Raw genomic sequence first — 17,987 nt, 5'->3', positions numbered from 1 at the left:
TTAAAAAATTGACATTTCCAAAGTTATTGGGTTCACAAATTCAGTTCCTGATTCTTTTTAGCAAATGTATTTCTCTACAAACTATTTCAAAGCTTCCCAACCAACACATGGAACTTTGATACAGACATGCCTCTTTTAATGACTGAGTTCCATTCCCACGACTAGGTTGTTAAATGAGTTGGTTGCTAAGTGAGGAATTGTGTATAGTATGCACATTACAATATTCAGAACAAGGAAATGGTCAAAGGAAACTCCAATTTAGTAACTTTGCTTTCATTTGCATAACTCTTACATGTAGTACTGTAATACATAACATAAAACTACGTGGTACAACCAGAAAAATTACAGTACTGCATAAACAGGGTGTATTGTACAAAGATATTAATGATCTATAAACAAGATGTATGGAACTGTACAAAAGAGGTGGCTTATAAGTCTGAACAGTAGGTCATATATCTGAACAGCCACTAAATAGACAAGTTATTAAACAAAAAATAATTGAGCCCAAGCTAAAGGGAACAGAAAGTGAGGGCCACATGAGAAGTCCCTGTGGTCAGAATCAGCCTGGCTTCCTGTCTTGGAACCCCTGTGCTTTCCATCCTCATCTCAGCCTATGGGTCAAAGGAGGAGCACCTGGGACTGAGTCCAAGCCCAGGTACAGAGCTAAGGGAAGGTGAGGGCTCCTATCAGATTCCCACTGAGCAATGTATGCATCATGACCCTCACTTTGTGTGTGAGTGCAGGCTTCCTTTCTACACCAGAAGAGACAGAGTTTCAGGGAGCGGGATTGGAAGTAGCACTAGGCTGGTTTGCTTCTTGCCCTCTTCTTTACCTGTATATTAAGGTATCACCCGGGGCAAGGCCCTGATTAAATGCATAATACATAAAACATTTTACACTCTGCACGCCCTTCATCCTACCAGCCAGCCCCCAGTCTAGGGCAGGGTGTTTCAGCCCCATTTTGCTCCTGTCAAGTTGAAGTTTGGATAACAGAGAGCCATGCTCAGCCTTACTCAGCCGGGGACCAGTCTCAGGGAGTCCTGGCTATGCTCCCAGTACGTCAGCATGATGGTTGGAACCGTCAGACACAGCAGTTGTCTGCTTCCTGAGGGAAGAGTGCAAAGGTGTGCAACTAGAGTACTTGGTTCTGAACGTCAAAGAGGAAGAAAAGCGTTTGGAGCACTGGGAGCTTCCAGAGAAGGTGGAGTGAGGACATTTGGAGAAGAGCACAGCAGAGGCCAGGTGTTAGGCTCAAGTATGAACAGAAGGGGGGATAGATGCCTCGCTGTTCCCCGAATCCTGCTATTACCACACAGCTTCTGCCTGGGTGCTCACACAGATCTGGGAAGTCTCAGCCCAGGGCCTTTGCCCTGCTGTTCCCTCTACCTAGAATTCTCTTCCCTTCCTTGAAATGTCACCCAAATGTCTCCTCCTCAGAGCGGCCTTTCCTGGCTACTTTTTCTAAAACAACCATCACCCCTTAAGTTCCTCTTCAAAACCATGTCAAGCTTTTGTTTCCCCTGTAGCACTTGCCACCATGAGGAGCTAGTTGATATAACTTGTTTCTCTTTTGCTTTCCTCCCCTGGAATACTGGAGACTTTGCCCGGCTTGTTCCCAGTGCCCATGGCAGACGCTGTACATAGGATTCAGTAGATACATAGGTTTCGATGAACATATGTGTGCACACGTGAACTAGCGGCGGTCAGTTTTGGGTGGGCACGAAGTTCCAGTCCTTTAGACTCAGCTCAGTTCCCTGCATGTGATCTCTTCTTTTACAAAGATAAGAAAGAACCAGTTTGGCTTCTTACGCCTGAGTCATGCTTGTAGAAGTGAGGCTTGACTCCCATCAGGCATCAGCCTGCTCATCTCCTTGAGGCTGGCCAGCCTGTGTAGGTGATGGGAGGGGCCAGGCCCCGCCTCTTTACTCTGTGCAGGTAATGGGGAGGAGGAGGAGGAGGAGGAGGAGGAGGAGCAGCCTCACCCTGAGAGGCTGGTTACACCTACTGCCCTGTTACTCCTTTATATGGAGCAGCCCAGCCTGGAGCTGGAAGGTGGAAGGCTCTAGAAGACCTGGTGTCCCAGCCGAACTTCCCCATGGCATCAGGTAAGCTCTCTCCAGTCCTCTATCCCATCCATCTGAAAGGTGGGGGAGGAAAATATCTACTTCTGGGACTTACCTAGTGTTTTCAGACTCCTGACAAGGAAATTTTCAGGGAACTGTCGAGAGCATGGAGTTCTAGGCCCTGAGAGACCATGCAGATGCTGGGTAGAGCAGGCTACCAGCTGTAAGAAAAGTCATGGAGCCCTCATAGTGCGTTGGTCATTCACCACTGCTGAGAGTAACACAGAGAGCTCAGAGAATTTCTTCTCTAAAATCAGGAAAAGAACATCATGAGCCTAATGAGAACTATGGACGGAATCTGGCATCCATCCACAAGGTTTGAGGAGTAACAAGAAAGGGCAGGGATTGAAGAGAATGGTGCGATTGGGGCTAGGCAGTCCCAGCAGGTGGCTGTCACCTCAGAATGCACTTCTGCATGTCCAGAACCTTCCATTTCTCAAGGAAAGAACAAGCTGGGTATTGTGGCACATGCCTTAATTCAGCATTCTGGCAGACTGAGGAAGGAGGATCATAAGTTCAAACCCAACCTGGGCAAGATAGCAAGATATTACCTCAAATTAAAAAGTTAAGAATTGTCTGGGAATATAGCTCAAAGTGTAGGCCCTGGGTTCAATCCCCAGGACTGAAAAAAAAAAAAAGCTATTCTGATTTCATTGTATGAGCTATCCTGATTAAATAAAACAATAAAATAAGCAAATATAATAATCTATGAGTTATTGCTTTGTGACCTCTGGTTAGGAAATACGTGGAACAAAGGAAAGGTCTTAGGATTATTGAACCAAACGCCTGGTTTCTAATTTGAATTTGGCTCCTCCTGAGCAGGCTATCTCTCCCCTCTGTGTATCACTTTCTTTCCTGTGGAGAGGAAGCTAGCCGATTCTAGGGGTTTAATGGACATATTAATCACTAACTCTTCTGCAGTACTTGCCACAGCGAAGCACCCTGCTGAGCTGTTGACGTAGCTTATCCTAATTAATCCTCACAGCACTCATATGAGGAAGGACTTGTATTTTCACACAAGGAAATGGGAAGGATGAAGTCATTTGCCAGACAAATGGCCAGAATAAAGGGAGAAACCAGAGCTGACTGTCACTGCAGACAAATGTGTCTCCGAGCTATACCCTGCTCCAGTGGCCCAGGGTAAGATCACGGAGAATTGCTTGGCAAGCCAAAGGAAACAATTCCAAGGGCAGAAATCCTCCCCCTTGCCCCAGTGGGTGTTGAGATCTCTAGTGCGTGGTATTTGAACGTTAGCCTGAAGTCTTACATATTTTTCTAACATAAAATAGGAAGCTAGAACCACTGCCAGAACCAGGAAGTGATCTATTGTGAGGAAATCACCCTATTTAAAAATGGCCCATTCCAAAGTATTTCGAACAGACACACATTGGCACTGAGTAACTATGCAAGAGTTTGAGTTAACTGAATTCAGGAACCCAGTGCAAGCAAGCCTGGTGAAGATGCCATGCTCCATGACCAAAGGAAATACATTCTCTGTCTAAGTCCAAGAGTATAGGAGATGCCAACTGCTGCCATGTAGAGGGCTCCATGAAGAGAGAAGTTCAAGAGGTGTGTGGCTTGAACTTAGGCCTGGGACAGTGAAGGCAGAGAAGCAAGCTGAGAACAGGACTGCTCTGCAGTACCAGGTGCACTGTTTTCCCCCCGGATCTCTGCACCCTCTCTGCCCAGTGCATCCCACCCCTTGCCTTGCATCTGGTTGGTCTAAAGAGGGAGGAGGGGAGGGTGGAGCAAGAGGAAGAGGAAGAGAAGGAGGAGAAGGAGGAGGAGGAGGAGGAGGAGGAGGAGGCAATAATCATGAAAAACGTAAATCCTTTTAGGAACCTCACTTGAAAAAGCTTTAAGCTACTAGATGTTGATAATATCTTGACTATGCAAGTAGAAGAGATTAATGATAATGACTTCACTGAGCGGTAACTTGACCAGATTTATTGATGCAGTTGATCAATACTATATCCACTATGGTCCCTTCCTGCCTCAGAAAATTTTTTGAATCTCTCTCTCTCTCTCTCTCTCTCTCTCTCTCTCTCTCTCTCTCTCTCTCTCTCTCTCTCCCTCCCTCCCTCCCTCCCTCCCTCAATTACATCTGCTAATAAAAGGAGGCTAAGTTGCCAAAGTGCAATGATTAACAGTTAATTGTGTTTGTAATTTATGGCACCAGGTACCAGGAGTGTCAGTGGGTTTTAAGGTTTCATACTCTAGAGTGGTCAGTTATGCTGGATTTTCAGGGACTCAAGTTTCCTAGCACTTAGAACTTCTAATAATAGAATGAAGAATGTCCCAAGCAAACCTGGGTGACTGGTCCACTTAGCATGAAATCAGATGAAGACCCTTCCTTGTAACCTATGAGTATAAAAGGCTTGGACTCAACCTTTCCTCACTACCACCCCCCCAAAAAAAAACCTCCCTAAATTTTCAAGCATTTGTGAGTTAAATAACTTCTCTGATGTATGAATTCAAACCAAAAGGAACACCATTAAAACAGGCAGAATTCTTGCTTCAGTTTGCTGTGGAATGAAGCAGAGAGGGGACAGCTGGCTGCCTCTTTGGTAAGACTGTACTGGGAAAAAGAAGAACGAATTTAGATTCAGGTTCTGACTATGCCAGAGTCTGGTTTAAGTGATTTATATTTCTAAGCCTCGTGTTGTTTTTCTAAAAAGCGGCTGTGAGAACATTCCCATCAGGAAAGTAGGTTGGTAGCCCACCTTGCACAGCTAGCGTGAGGACGAGATTTATAGGAAATACCACAACACAGTTGGAGATGTAGCTCAGTGTAGAGTGCAAGCTTGGCATGGACATGGCCCTGGTTCAATCTCCAACACCAATCAAAGATGCAATAACACAGCTACCCTCTTGCTCAGAGTCCCTGTCCTGTTCCTTTTCCTCTCACAGAGAATCAGGCTTATAAAGATAACCAGCAAACTCAAGACAGCAAGAGCAAACATACCTCAGCAAATCCAAGAAAATTAGACAAATGATAACAAACCCAAAACAAATCCATAAACTGTGAGAGCAAAAACCATCTTGGAAGACTCTAAACTTCAGGAAAGGACTCATAGGGTTTATTCTTTGGATCTGGGAGGAAAGTGAAATTTTTACTAAGCAGTAATTATTAGTGATTGTTTTGTTCACCAACCCCTGAATGCCCTTCACAGCCAGGAAAACAGATGTGGCCAACCTGATATCAGGAAGACAGAAGTTTGCATCTTGCAGGGTAGAGATATCCAGAAAAACAACTGCCTCCAGGCCTGGCCTGTGGCCACGGAGTGGCTTCAATAAACCATTGGACTAGCCAGGCTACTTGGCAGGGTTGGCTAGGTAGAGACTGACAAAAGGAAGAGATCAGATTATTCTGTGTCAAGGGAGGGGTATTGGGGAATTTTTTTTCTTCTTTATTTACTAATAAATTTACTTATAACTTGAAAAGAACAACTGGAGCCTTTGTGCTGTTAGCTTTCCAAAGTTTAGACAATAGTACCTGTGCCACAGTGGTGTGTGCTGTAACACTGAGGCGCTGGCTGAAGACTAGGAGATGAGGCTGCTGCAGCTCAAGGTGCACATCTGATTGCCCAAAGCTATAGGTGTAAACCACAGAGTGTGTGGGTGATCCAAAACAGCTTCACGAGGTACAGGGGACCATGTTTAAACCCAGATTCATTCAGGTTTCCTGATAAACTGAATTTATCAGTAGGGCTATTTTTTTCTGCAAAGAGGACGAAACCTGTAGCAAGAACTATTAGAGCTCAAAGGAAGGACATTGGAGTTGGACAGTGAAGGAATGATTTCACACTAGGAAGAGTGAAGAGCAGCCACATCTCCCTGTCCCTGCAGGGTACTAGAGCCAGCGAGTCCTGATACCACCTCCTCATTTACTGATACTATGATGTTGGCTTGAAGCCGCCCATGATACAATTATCTACATCTCCAAAACTGGTAAATACTACAGACCCAAACTATTTTGGAGCTTTAGTTGTTAAATGTTCATCAGCATGTTGCTTTTCTGTCTTTGGGATTAATCATCTCAATTTAAGCCTAATTCTTCTGTCCACTATCCTTGGGATGATCTTAGTAAAACAAGTCTGACATCATCCTCTGATTCCCTTTTCTTTAAGATACATTTCCAGTTTCTTGGGGTGGCATTAAAGGTTTTCCCTCCTCTGCATCCAGCCCAACTTCACAATCACTTTATCTCCCTTCTGAAATAGTCCTCAAACTCTAGCCATCTTGAATAATAAGACTTTTTGAAAATGATGTCATCGAGGGGCTGGGGAGATGGCTCAGGGGCTGGGGAGATGGCTCAGTGGAATAAGTGCTTCTCTGGCAAGTGCAAGGGCCTGGGTTCAATCCCCAGTTCCACCAAAAAAAAAAAAAAAAAAAAAGAAGAAAGAAAGAAAATGATGTCATCGGGATCTACCTCTGGCATAGGGTTTTGGTTTTTTGTTTTTTTTTTTTTTTTAGAACCAGCTCTCCTGCTGAGAATACTAGAAATGCCAGAGAAAATTAATTTCTAAAAGATCTGTTTGGAAGTGTCAGGGACTGGCCAAGGCAATGAAAAACTGCAGGGCCCCAGGGAGGTGGAGTTGAGCATTGGGTCCTTGTACCCCTGGGTGCTTTTTCAGGTTTCAAAAGGTTGAAGCCAAGAGGGGTGCTAAGCTCATTGGTAGAATGCATTTGTCCATAGGTGAAGCCCTAGGTTCAGTCTCCAACACCACAGCCCCCCAAATGTCTATAGCTGAGCTTTTGAAGACTCATGGGTCTTGGTTGGTAGGGAGGGGATAAAGTTTGTACTTTTTGTTCAACTAAGGAAGAAAACCAACTATAAGCTTCACCCACTTTGTGTTGGGACTCAGGAGGGTTAGGAGTGGATCTGAAATGGAACAGCCCTCTCCAGTCCTGGAGCCTACCTCTGAATCACCTCAAGACCTGTTTGTGTAAAGGTCACTTAGGTCTACAGTGAACCTAGCCCATCTGCCCAGAAGAAACAAAATAACTGGTCTCTGGGTAAAGATAACATCACTCAGAACCCTGAATCATCAGCAGTGTTTGGTAAACAGTGTTTAGTGGACCATAAGAACTAATAGACAGGTTGCAACGGTCAGCTTTGTGTTATACAGTGAAACAGCTGTGATCATGAGCTCATCAAGGGAAAGTTTCATGGTGCTCATGATTTTCAAAGTTCTAGCCCAAGACTGGGCATCTGGTGGGAGTACCAGATAATACTGGTGGAGGGTGAGCGATGAAACCCACTCACTTCATCAAACAGGAATCAAAGAACAAGAAGCAGGAAGAGAACGGAGCTGGGCTCCTACAATCCCCCTTGAAGACACGTCTCCACCCACCTAAGTAACTCTACTAGGCTCCACCTCTAAAGGTTTCCCTACCTCCCACTGTGCCAGTTGGGAACAAAGCCACTAACACATGGGCCTTTGGGAGTACTTAGCCAAGCCATAGCTTCTTTTGTGCAAGACAACCTGCTTATTAATGGAAGAGAGACAGCAGATGGGAACCCAGTGGGGATTCAAATAATAAAATGATCAAGAATAGACTTTAGAAGATCTCTTCATAATATGCTTAATGATGTAGAAGGCAAGGTTGAAAATTTTGACCCAGAATAATGAAAAAGGAACAAACTATATATCCTAGAACTGAAAAATGTAATTAGTTAAAACAGAAATAGTTAAAATTTCTTGAACACTTCCCCGGTGACCAGTGTCATGGCGAACACTTCACAGGCGTCAACCTAGTACATCTGTGAAGTTGGTTTCAAGTTCTTGCTGTGAAGAAGGCTCAAGGTCCCTCTGTCTATGAGGTGATACTCTCTTTAATATTTTACTGTCTCTCTAGCTGTGTGATAGCCACATCTAAGATGTGGGCAGCTTGATTCTGTTTCTCTGCCTCCACAGAACCCCTTTCCACAGGGCTTTGTGGTTTCTGTTGTCAATAGTGTCTGTGCTCAGTTTGTAGAAGGCATTAGATCATTGTGGGGACCAGAAGCTTGGAGGAAGTCTCCAGGTATTGACTGGGAAGGCCGATTTCGTCATTAAACTTTATTCAGGAAGCAGAGAGCTGGGGGCTGAGTACCCAGACTGAGAATAAGTTTAGTCAGAGATACCCTGTGGGCCAAAATAATAGGGACACCAACTGCTTTGGTGAGGTAAGACAGAACGAAGAGAGGACTTGAGGCTAGAAGCATGAGGAGAAGGCAAGAGCTTCCCCTGCTTCCCTTTTGCTGCCCCTCCTCTGGATTGGGAACAAGAAAGGGGGTGGGTGAGTGTATAGGGAAAGGAGCCTGAGTCAGTGCACAGAGAAAGGAAGGCGGGCCAGTGTGAGGGGCTGGAAGGCTGGGAGGACAGGGCAGGGCTGCAGATGTCGGGGCAGTGTGACTCATCTTTCCCACGTGGGGCAAAGAAGCACGTGCTGTTGTTACTGGGTCAGTACTTCCCATGTGTCACGTGACTGTATCATGTGCAGAGCCTTATTTATCCTCATAGCAACCCATGGTGTGACTTTTGTTATTAGCCCATCTAACGGATACTGAAACTGAGACCCAGACAGGCTCCACACACACATTGTCTGAGGTGGCTTAGCTCATATATGACACAGGAAGATGCAGCCCAGGACAGCGCCAGAGACTTCCTCCTCACATTCCCAGAAAGAACATGCTGGAAGCTTGGGGGCGGGAGTTGGTGGGAAAGGACGCAGACCTGAGAAAGTCCAGGAACCCCGGCTACTGCTCTGCGGGAGAAAAATCTCTCTTTCTCTTTTAATTTGAGTTGGGGTCAGCGAAACATTGACCCATGGGCTGCAGTATGGGTGCAGCCATTGCTTGAGACAATGTCAGAGGGTGGGGGCCAGATTAGAGCCCCAACTTCTTATACTGGGAAACCACTTCTGTAATCTTTTGGGGCACTTTTTGAGAGGATGCTGGTTTTCAAATCCAGGAAGGTGTTAGAGGTCATATAAGAAAGATGAACAGGAGAAAGCTGTCAGTGTTGGGGACTAGTGGCTTCAGGTTTGTGGGTGGTGCTAATCCCTGGGCATGAATAATTGATCCAGAAGGTTTAAATGTTAAATCAACAAATTCTGGAAGTGGAAAACAACTAGTCAGGTTTATAGACATCACTTCCTTCAACCACTGCTTGTGAAAATAATTTAAGCTAATAAATGAACAAACAGAACACCCCCTCCCAGTTACCCCCATGGCCTTCAGGGGTGGCTGTCATATCTCTATCATGTTTCAAAGAGGTGAATGACTCACCCCTTGTGCAGACAGTGTGCGCCATTTGGCTTGTCCAAGGGTGAGATGTGCGGAAATGTTTGCTCTGAAAGAGGAGCTCTTTACTGACTTGAGAAATTCATGTTTTCCTACTTTGGCTGAATAATTTAACCCTCATTTGAACATAGACTCTGATTTGTTGATTGAAAATACCCAATCAAACACATTGAGATGAGCAATTGTAAAACAACCTGCGGCTAGGGGTCCGAAGACCTTCATTGCTCAGCTTAATTTGGCATTCACAAGCTCTGTGACAGGGTCTTCCCTTTCTGGGCCTCCTTCAAACAATGATAGGGTGGAATAAGGCACAGTTTAGTTCTGAAATGCTAAACTATGTGCTTCCCCAATGGCAATTCCATTGTGTAAATCACAGAAGAAACTCTCCTTAGCTTTTGTGTATCCAGAAAATGGGAGTGTGTTTAGCTCTCCTCGGCACGTCTAGCATTCTATGAGGAAAGAAGTTCAAGTTTGTTGGTGCTCACTATGTGCCAATAATTTCCTTCTTCCTTCCTTCCTTCCTTCCTTCCTTCCTTCCTTCCTTCCTTCCTTCCTTCCTTCTTTCCTCCCTCCCTCTCTGTCTCCCTCCCTCCCTCTTTCCCTCCCTCCTTCTCTCCCTCCTTCTTTCCTTTTCTCCTCCTACCCGTAAGGAACACATGATCATTTTCATGGTGAGATCGAGAAAACAAAGACCCAAATAAATGAAATGACTTCCTCAAAGTCACAAGGATGGTAAATGGCAAGTGGCAGAGATGAAATTTGGATCCATCTCTATCCAAGTGCTATGTTCACTCCACTTTTGTGAGCCCATGACTTTAAAGAGGGAATGGTGGGAAGAGAGTTGGTTCAATACCCTCCTTAGAGCAGGGGTCAGCAGATTTGGAGCAAAACCTGGCCTGACCAGTGTTGAGTACATAAAGTTGTACGAGGGAGTCCTGGGATTTCTGATCCACAGATTGTGACTGCTTTCACACGATAGAGCCAACCTGAGTAATCCTGCCAGGGACTGAGTGGGTCACAATACCCAGCATGTTTACATTTCGATCCTGTACACAGTGTTTGGCAATCCCCAGTCCAGAGTCCAGCAGGTTTTTTCCCTCCCTCAAAGAACACAGAGTGACGTGAAATTATCTTTTGTGTTGGGAGCTCTGTCACTCGGTGATGTGGTGAAACGGAGATGCTTCCACTCACATGTGTTTGCTAAAAAGTTAATGAACTACCTCAGGATACCTGACAAGGAGATCAGGGAATTTGGTTTTCACTGTGCTCTTCTTCCCAGGAACTCAATGAAGGGGAAATAGAATCTCAATTTTGGGGAAATTGCACAGGGGAAAAGGGGGAGGGGATTAGTTACAACACCGCATTGCGACATTCACGGGCGCTGAAAGTGACAACAGCGAGGGTTTCTCATTTTGGAAATGTGAGGGTATTTCCGCTTCAGGGCAGGATGGCAGCAGCTCAGCTCGGTGAGTGACTACTTTCTTTATAAGCAGCAACTCTGGGCCCGAAATGGCAGTCTCCCCTGCCTTGCAACGGCCACAAGATGGAAGTCTTCAAGGGCCCCTACAGTCTCCTATTCTTTCTCCTCTTCCTGTTCCATTCAGAGGCAGCCTGCCGCCCCTTTGGGAGAAGGCTCTACAAGATACACTCCTTTAGGTAAGGCTGTCTGGAGGACGCGGGGTTGATGATGGGCAGGAGACAAAGACGCATCTCAGCCAGCCGGGGCTGCTGGCTCTGGAGGGCCTGCAAAGCTGGGTTTGGGCTGGAAAGCAGTGTCCATTATTCGAAAGCAGCCTACCCCAGGCTTGGGCTGTAGGGCCTGCATTTCAAGAGGCCCTTAGGTGTGAAAGCAAGACCACTGCCAGCAGGCCCAGGGACTCAGGCAGCGGGGTGAGACTCATGTCAAGACGCAGTGTTGGCATTAGGGCTGGCAGGGGCGGAAGCATGGGTCAGGGCATAGCCCAGAGCCCAGACTAACTGCTCTAGCTCTCTGGAGGACTCAGTTCGCTCATCTGTGATGCAGCGCTCTTACTCACTCCCTGTGTACCTCACACAGGTGTTGAGAAGATGAAGGGCGCAGGTGATAGAGAGCCTGTGCTCTGGGAGCTGTGGTGTGCCTGGAAAGAACGATGATTTTAAAACTTGGGCCGGGGCCCTGGGAAGTGTCGTCATCTCTGTAGTAAAACTGTCAGGCTGTGATGTTGATAACCATGAGTGCGTTCTCTGGGCATGCCCTCAGCTGGAGATCCCTGCCCGGAATGAAGTCATCTCGGGTGACTTCTTCTTCTTCGACCCCCATCCCCACGTGTTTCTGGGGCTAGACTGCAGTTTGGGACTCTGAGTGGATGCGCATATACATGCATCCCGGGCAGGTCCCTCCCTTCCCAGACTCAGAAGCTGACTGCTTCAGGAGGTTGCCTGTGCAGCCTCTCTGGCCAGCTGGGAGCTCTGGGAGATGCCCCTGGAGACCTCTAGAGGGGATGCGGAATCCTTCCTGACTGAGACTGGTCTGGAAACTGAGCCTATTCACAAAAGGCCTATTGTGCACACACACAATGCACTGCATTTGCCCCGCTGTCCCTCCCTGAGCACATTGGCTGCTCCAAGCCTCCAGACAAGGCAGGCGTTGCTAGTTACACTTCTCAGGTGAGGAGCAGAGCTCAGGCTCAGTGTCATGCTGGCCAGAGCTCTGGTTACGGCATCTTAAGGCTGCCAATCCTGCTCTCAGCCCGAGCGTCCCTTACAAAGAAGAGAGGGCTGAGATCCACCAGCAGGGCATTAGGTGAATTAGAAAAGAAGCCACTGTGTTCCCAGGGACAACTGCCCCTGTCAGACTGAGAGCGAGTCACCAGTGGATGGAAGATACGTTTTAGCAACAGGCCCTCCCAGTCCAAGGCTCAGAGTGAGTTAGGCACAAGTTGTCCTGTCCCTTGAACTTCCACACTGTGGTAGCCACTAGTCTCGGGTGACAATTTAATTCTACCTTTAAGAGAAAATAGAATTTAAAAGTTTACCTCCTCCTTGGTGGCAGCATCCACAGTTCAGGAGCTGAATAGTCACAGAGAGTCCACGGCTAAGGCACTGGGCAAGGCTAATAGGGGCCATCCCTGCAGCCCACATGATTCTGCAGATCGGAGATGCTGTGGAGCAGTTGCGGCGAGCCTATGGCACGTTTGTGTCACTGAGGCTCTAAAAGTTTCACCTTTGCTGCTCTACAGCACACTCTGCTGCCATGGGATGTGGCAGGTGGGGAGTCTGAGATGAAGGGACAAGGTGTGGGCCGGTAGGAAGGAGTCCTTAGCTGTGGCGGCTGGGTTCACGGCTCACCTTATGTCCACCTGACACTTCGCATCCGTGCTGCGGGTGTGCTAAGTGCCCCCCACCCCTGACTGAGGTGGCTGCAGTGAGGTGAGCTCTGGGGGACTGGTGAGTGCTGAACCCACTTCAGCCACACAGCTGCTGTCCACTGCAGCTGGGTCCCTTTGCTTTTCAGAATCTGGGATGTTAACCAAAAGACTTTGTACCTGAGGAACAACCAACTTGTCGCTGGATACCTACAAGTGCCAAATACTGACTTAGAAGGTGAGTGGTTTTCCCGGAGTGACAGTGCTGTGTGGGCATCGGGTGCCCCTGGGTTCCACAGCATCCCAAGGAACCCTGCAGCCTCCTTAACCTCGGCTGAGTTGGGAGCCCAGGAGACTTGGGAGGTGTGAGCACAAGAGGGTGCATATGAGTACAGCCTCCAGAGGGCAGGCGAGGTAGAGGCTGAGTCAAGGGCCACCACCTATCTGCACAGGGACCCAGGACCAAGCTGGGAAGGGCAGGAACCAGAAGGCAAGACCAACCCTGCCCCCTTGGGCCAATTCCTTTGTCATTCAAATCCTAGAGTTTCCCTAGATGAGTACACTGTATGCCAGGGTGGGCACCACCCTTTATTCATGAGTACATCACATCCTGGTTCACACTCCAGCCACCAGGGAGGACTTGAACTTGAACTCTGCTCCTCAGATCTCCCTGTAGTAAGATGAGGACAGTTGGGTGCAGAATTTGAAGTTCAGCACTGATATTTTTTTCTTTTTTTTTTTTTTTTTTGAACCGGGGATTGAACTCAGGCCCTTGCTCTTGCCAGGCAAACACTTATTCTACTGAGCTAACTCCCCTGCCCCAGCACTGGTATTTTTAATGCTTTCCATCTGGTGTGGCATACAAGGATGTTACCTCCTCCTCCCCGCCTTTCCCTAATCCCTTCTTCTCTCTCCCCTCCTTTACTCTGAAAGAAGGTAGGAGACCTCTGTTTCCTGCCTGGCTGTAATTTTCCAGCGGACATACTAAAGCACAGGGAGGTTGCATTCTCACTGCCACACAAGGGCGTGGAGAAGGTGTTTCCTTGCCTGGAGCCCTCAGGTGCCACCACCACCGCAGTGTACCCGTGGCCTGGGGTGCTGGTCTTCTGGGGCAAGTGGGAGAGGACTGAACTTATGCGGAGCAGAATGTGGGAGATGCGGCCCTTCGGGAGTCACTAAGCAGTTGCTTAGCTTGATCTGCTTGCTTGCACCAGAAAGGGAAAGCTGTGGTGTCATTCTGGCCTTAAGATTTTAGCTGAGGAGAGGAAAGAAAAACTAATCAAGGTCTCTTCCCCATCTCTGCCTGCCCCTGTTTCTGCTCTTCCCAGAAAAGATAGACCTGATCACCATCGACCCTCAGACTGTGTTCTTGGGGATCCGCAAGGGGACGCTGTGCCTGTCCTGTGTCAAGTCTGGAGATGATAGCAGGCTCCAGCTGGAGGTAAGAGTGTGCTTTAGACAGCCAATCACTCCAAAGCCCTTGTGCTCAGATAAGCACCTCATGTTCTTCCAGCCCCATGGGTAGGTTGTGACCAGCTGGGTAGTTCATTCTGTGCCCTGGGGAGGAGCGTGCTGGGCCACACCTGCCTCCTCACTCCACAGTGCACCTGCTGGCTCTGGATGGCCTACCATGCTTTCTCGTCCTCCAGCCTCTCCTTCATGGTCACTCGGCATTCAGTAGCTTTAGCCCAAGCTTCTTTACAGTGATTGTGGTGGCTTTGATGAAGGATCATTCCTAAAAGCCATGCCTCAGTGGGAAAGTGCCCGTCAAACTTTTGATCCTATGGGCCACAGCCTTTCATGTGACTAAGTCTGCACTCGGTATGGGAGGGGACTGCAAAAAGGTGTAAATACTTGTAGAAGATAGAGGTTGCTGGGAACCACCCCAGGATCATCTGTCACAGGACCTGATGCCTCTATGGACCACAAACCACTTGGGCTGCTTCTAGAAAAGCCAACCCCTGGGCATTTCGTTTTCTGGTCCTTACCCATGTATCTTGGCAAGGTAGCCTCCCATCCGGACACTCATTCCTCCCTGATCCTTGCAATAGTCGTGGGTCACCTAGTCCTGAGGAACAGTGACTTTGTTTCAGGATCTTTTGAGGCCAGCTCATCACCAAGATGTCAATGGCCATAATCACGGAGCTGTCATTTCTCTCCACTAATAGAAACTGATACCCTTTTGGAGGAAAACTCCCTGTTCTGTGTGGAGAGATGGCCAGGATGCTGCATGTAACATTAAATTAGATTCTATATTCTATTACCCTTCTCCACCACCCCATCCTCAGAGTTTCAGACCCTGACAGCCCCAGCTTCATGGGGTTTGGCCTCTACTGATGGGGAATTTGCCAGACTCACTGGCTTATGGCCAATGTGGGCACATTTCCAAAGTCAAGGTGTAACAATGGGACAACCCTTTGTACCACTATTGTCCTAGGGGACCATGTTTTCCAGCCAGCTCTTCAGACCAGCATTTGTCTAGCAATGTGGGCTAGTCAGAGGACTACAGCATGGTGGAAGGGGAGAGACCAGCAGCCTGGGCTCACTCAAACTGTCTGTGTCTTGCCATCTAGGCAGTTAACATCACTGACCTGTACAAGAACAAGGAGCAGAACAAGCGCTTTGCCTTCATCCGCTCTGACAGTGGCTCCACCACCAGCTTTCAGTCAGCCGCCTGCCCAGGCTGGTTTCTCTGTACAGTGATGGAAGCTGACCAGCCTGTCAGCCTAACCAACAATACAAAAGACTCCAGAAAGGTCACCAGGTTCTACTTCCAGGAGGACAAGTAGTCCTGCCCAGTCCTGCCCTGTCCTACTACTTCCCAGCCATCAGTGGCTCCAGGAACTGCCCTCTGCCTATGCTCAGGGGGCTCCTGGCTGTCACAGAGATGCAAGGAGCAGCTTTAGCAAGGGGACTGTGGAAGGAAGCTCCCCGCCGACAGGACTCTGCCTCCAGCCTCTCGCGGACAGCCTCTGTGTCGCCTCTAGAACGGTCCTTCAAACAGCCCCAGCTCAGAACTCTTCCGTGCGCTCTGCCACTGCACCCCTCAGCACCCCGCTGCCTCTGGTGTCTGCACTCCCCATCCCTCCTCACCCCACTGTCCATTGCCAAACCCAGCAGGTCACTAGTGGACCCCACCGAGTGATTCCCACCAGCCAGTGCTGGTCCCTAGGGAGGTTTGTCATTGTTTCTTTCATTGTGGGCACTGGGGATCAAACCCAGGGCCACATGCATGCTCAAAACACACACACTGTACCACTGCGCTGCACGCCCAGTTCATGGGGACATTTTTAAGAATCTGAGGAAACAGAAATTCAGGAGTGTATGGTGATTTTAAAGCCAGATCTATTCAGTGTGGAAGAGAATCCTTCATTTGGAGGTCACACTCCTTTTGAGGGGCTGAAGGATTACAATGTTCCTCCTTCTAAATCATGTCAGAAATGGGAAAGTAGGTGATAGTTTTCTTTCTTTTCTGGTAATATCTCAAGTTGTAAAAATTACAAGTTAGTGGACTACCTTGGCTCCCTAGTCTATTTTTACTTTTTGAAGCATTCCCATAGTTGGGCCTCTCTGCCAGGGCCAAACACCACCGCTACTCCAGATGGTCCACAGTGGCCTACGGTAATGTCCCTCCACAGGAGTTCCCCAACTCCTCACTGTGCACATGTGGCTCCCCAGGGTCCTTCCCTTGTAGCCAAGGGGGAGAGAACCCACAAATCACTCTCTGGCCATGTGGCCCTTTTGACATTGAGATGCTGCAGCAAGATGGCTGCCCATCCATCTGTCCCCCAGAATGCTGGGAGCTCCGGAGAGCAGAAAGCCTCACTGAGTCCTGACTCCCTGCAGGGCAGAGCACCGGGCCTGACCCTCATATGTACTCTGTGAATGTGTGTTGTATGTGGTAGGTGGATAACTCCTTACTCCGTGTGGCGCTAGCTGTGTTTTACAGTAAAATCTTGAAAATGCCTACATTGTTAGCTGTTGCTTGGCTGTGCAAGCTCTGGGCATAGACCCCGGGGTGTGGGGAGGCCAGAGGTTCTTTTCACTCCCGGGGCCTCTGGGAGTCCGTCTCCTCCTTGGCCTTCACGCTCCCTGGATAACTTGAGAGCAAATGTCCCTGCCTGTAAGGGGTAGGACAGCACTGTCCACGAAGAGCTCCAGACAGGGACAACCCAAACGCCCACCACTGAAGGAACAAACTTGTGATTCTGAGTACACACAATGCGAGGTTCCCCATCCAAGACAATCAGTGAACTTGAGCCAGCTGAGCCCAGCTCGACAGGGGAAGCTCACAAGCATGTGTTGGGTGGTAAGAGTCACAAAGCTCAGACGCTTTGCACTACGTTAAAAGCAGCAGCTCACAGACAAGCTGTAATTAGGGACAAGGCAGCAACGCAGGCCCGCGGGTGGGTCCTGAAACCACTGCCTGTTCTCGCGTTTGGCTTGCGTACGCACGGGTGCGTTAGCTAACATCTCAGAGTCCGCTTTCTCATCTCTAAAATGTAGATGATGGCAAATGTGGAGGGCTGAGCTACCCCCTCCAACCTCAGCAGTGGCCTTTGTACTGCAGAGTAATATTAATGTGACTACTGCTGAACTGGTCGCCTGTAGTACCGCTGCTACTACTGCTAGTCCTGGAGGAATCAGTGCACAGAGACACTCGCTTAAAGCCTTGTTGCTCTGAGTGCAATCTGGGGACCAGTATCCTCCGTGTCACTCATGAGTGAGAAATGCAACTTCCAGGATTACAGGTGTGCGCCACCACGCCAGGACTCAGTGGCCAGCTCAGCGCACCTGGGGGCGGGGCTGGCGTGGTATGTGGTGCTAGGGATCAAACCCGGGTCCCTGCTCTTGCCTAAGCAGTTGTTTAGTCTGCTCAGCTATCTCACAGCCCATGGAGGTGAAAGTTTGAGAAATGCTGCTTTAAATGTGGCGTGTTGCATAGCATAAGATCTGATATCCTTATCAAAGTGTTTCTCATAGTCATAAACCCGATTCATATCCCTGCATTTATTGACCATGGATGAAAATACCCCTTACTTCTTTATTTAGACATCAAGAGTGCTGTATGATAGCCCAGTGAGAAACCTTTGGGTCATCACCATCCTACTAACTTCCTACGTGCGCAGGAATTTCCATCTCTTTCATTGTCTGTGTATCCCAAATAGCGTAATCAATGCTTAGTAGGCCACAGCTACTTGGGGAACCATGGGTTGGTCACCAACATAC

At 48.2% G+C, this 17,987-nt stretch overlaps 1 protein-coding gene across 4 annotated transcripts; it reads left to right on the top strand.

The window, feature by feature from the left end:
* The first annotated feature begins 2,016 nt into the window (after nt 1-2,016).
* Il1rn (interleukin 1 receptor antagonist) lies at nt 2,017-16,724 on the top strand. Of its 4 annotated transcripts, none has more exons than XM_023717415.1 (5): nt 2,017-2,105; nt 10,908-11,070; nt 12,908-12,996; nt 14,087-14,199; nt 15,332-16,724. In XM_023717415.1, exons 1-5 carry the CDS (start codon nt 2,096-2,098, stop codon nt 15,545-15,547), a joined length of 591 nt encoding a protein of 196 aa, XP_023573183.1. In that variant the 5' UTR covers nt 2,017-2,095; the 3' UTR covers nt 15,548-16,724. The 4 variants fall into 4 exon arrangements, with proteins under 4 accessions (XP_023573183.1, XP_023573185.1, XP_023573184.1 ...); XM_023717417.1 differs by having other exon boundaries at nt 2,024-2,105; nt 11,019-11,070; XM_023717416.1 differs by lacking the exon at nt 2,017-2,105 and adding an exon at nt 10,770-10,880 and having other exon boundaries at nt 11,019-11,070.
* The last annotated feature ends 1,263 nt before the right edge of the window (nt 16,725-17,987 follow it).

The sequence above is a fragment of the Octodon degus genome, unplaced genomic scaffold (assembly GCF_000260255.1).
Source record: "Octodon degus isolate 3935 unplaced genomic scaffold, OctDeg1.0 scaffold00052, whole genome shotgun sequence".
Taxonomy (NCBI): Eukaryota; Metazoa; Chordata; class Mammalia; order Rodentia; family Octodontidae; genus Octodon; species Octodon degus.
Note: the sequence above shows the minus strand (reverse complement) of the source record. Positions and strands in the feature narration are given on the sequence as shown.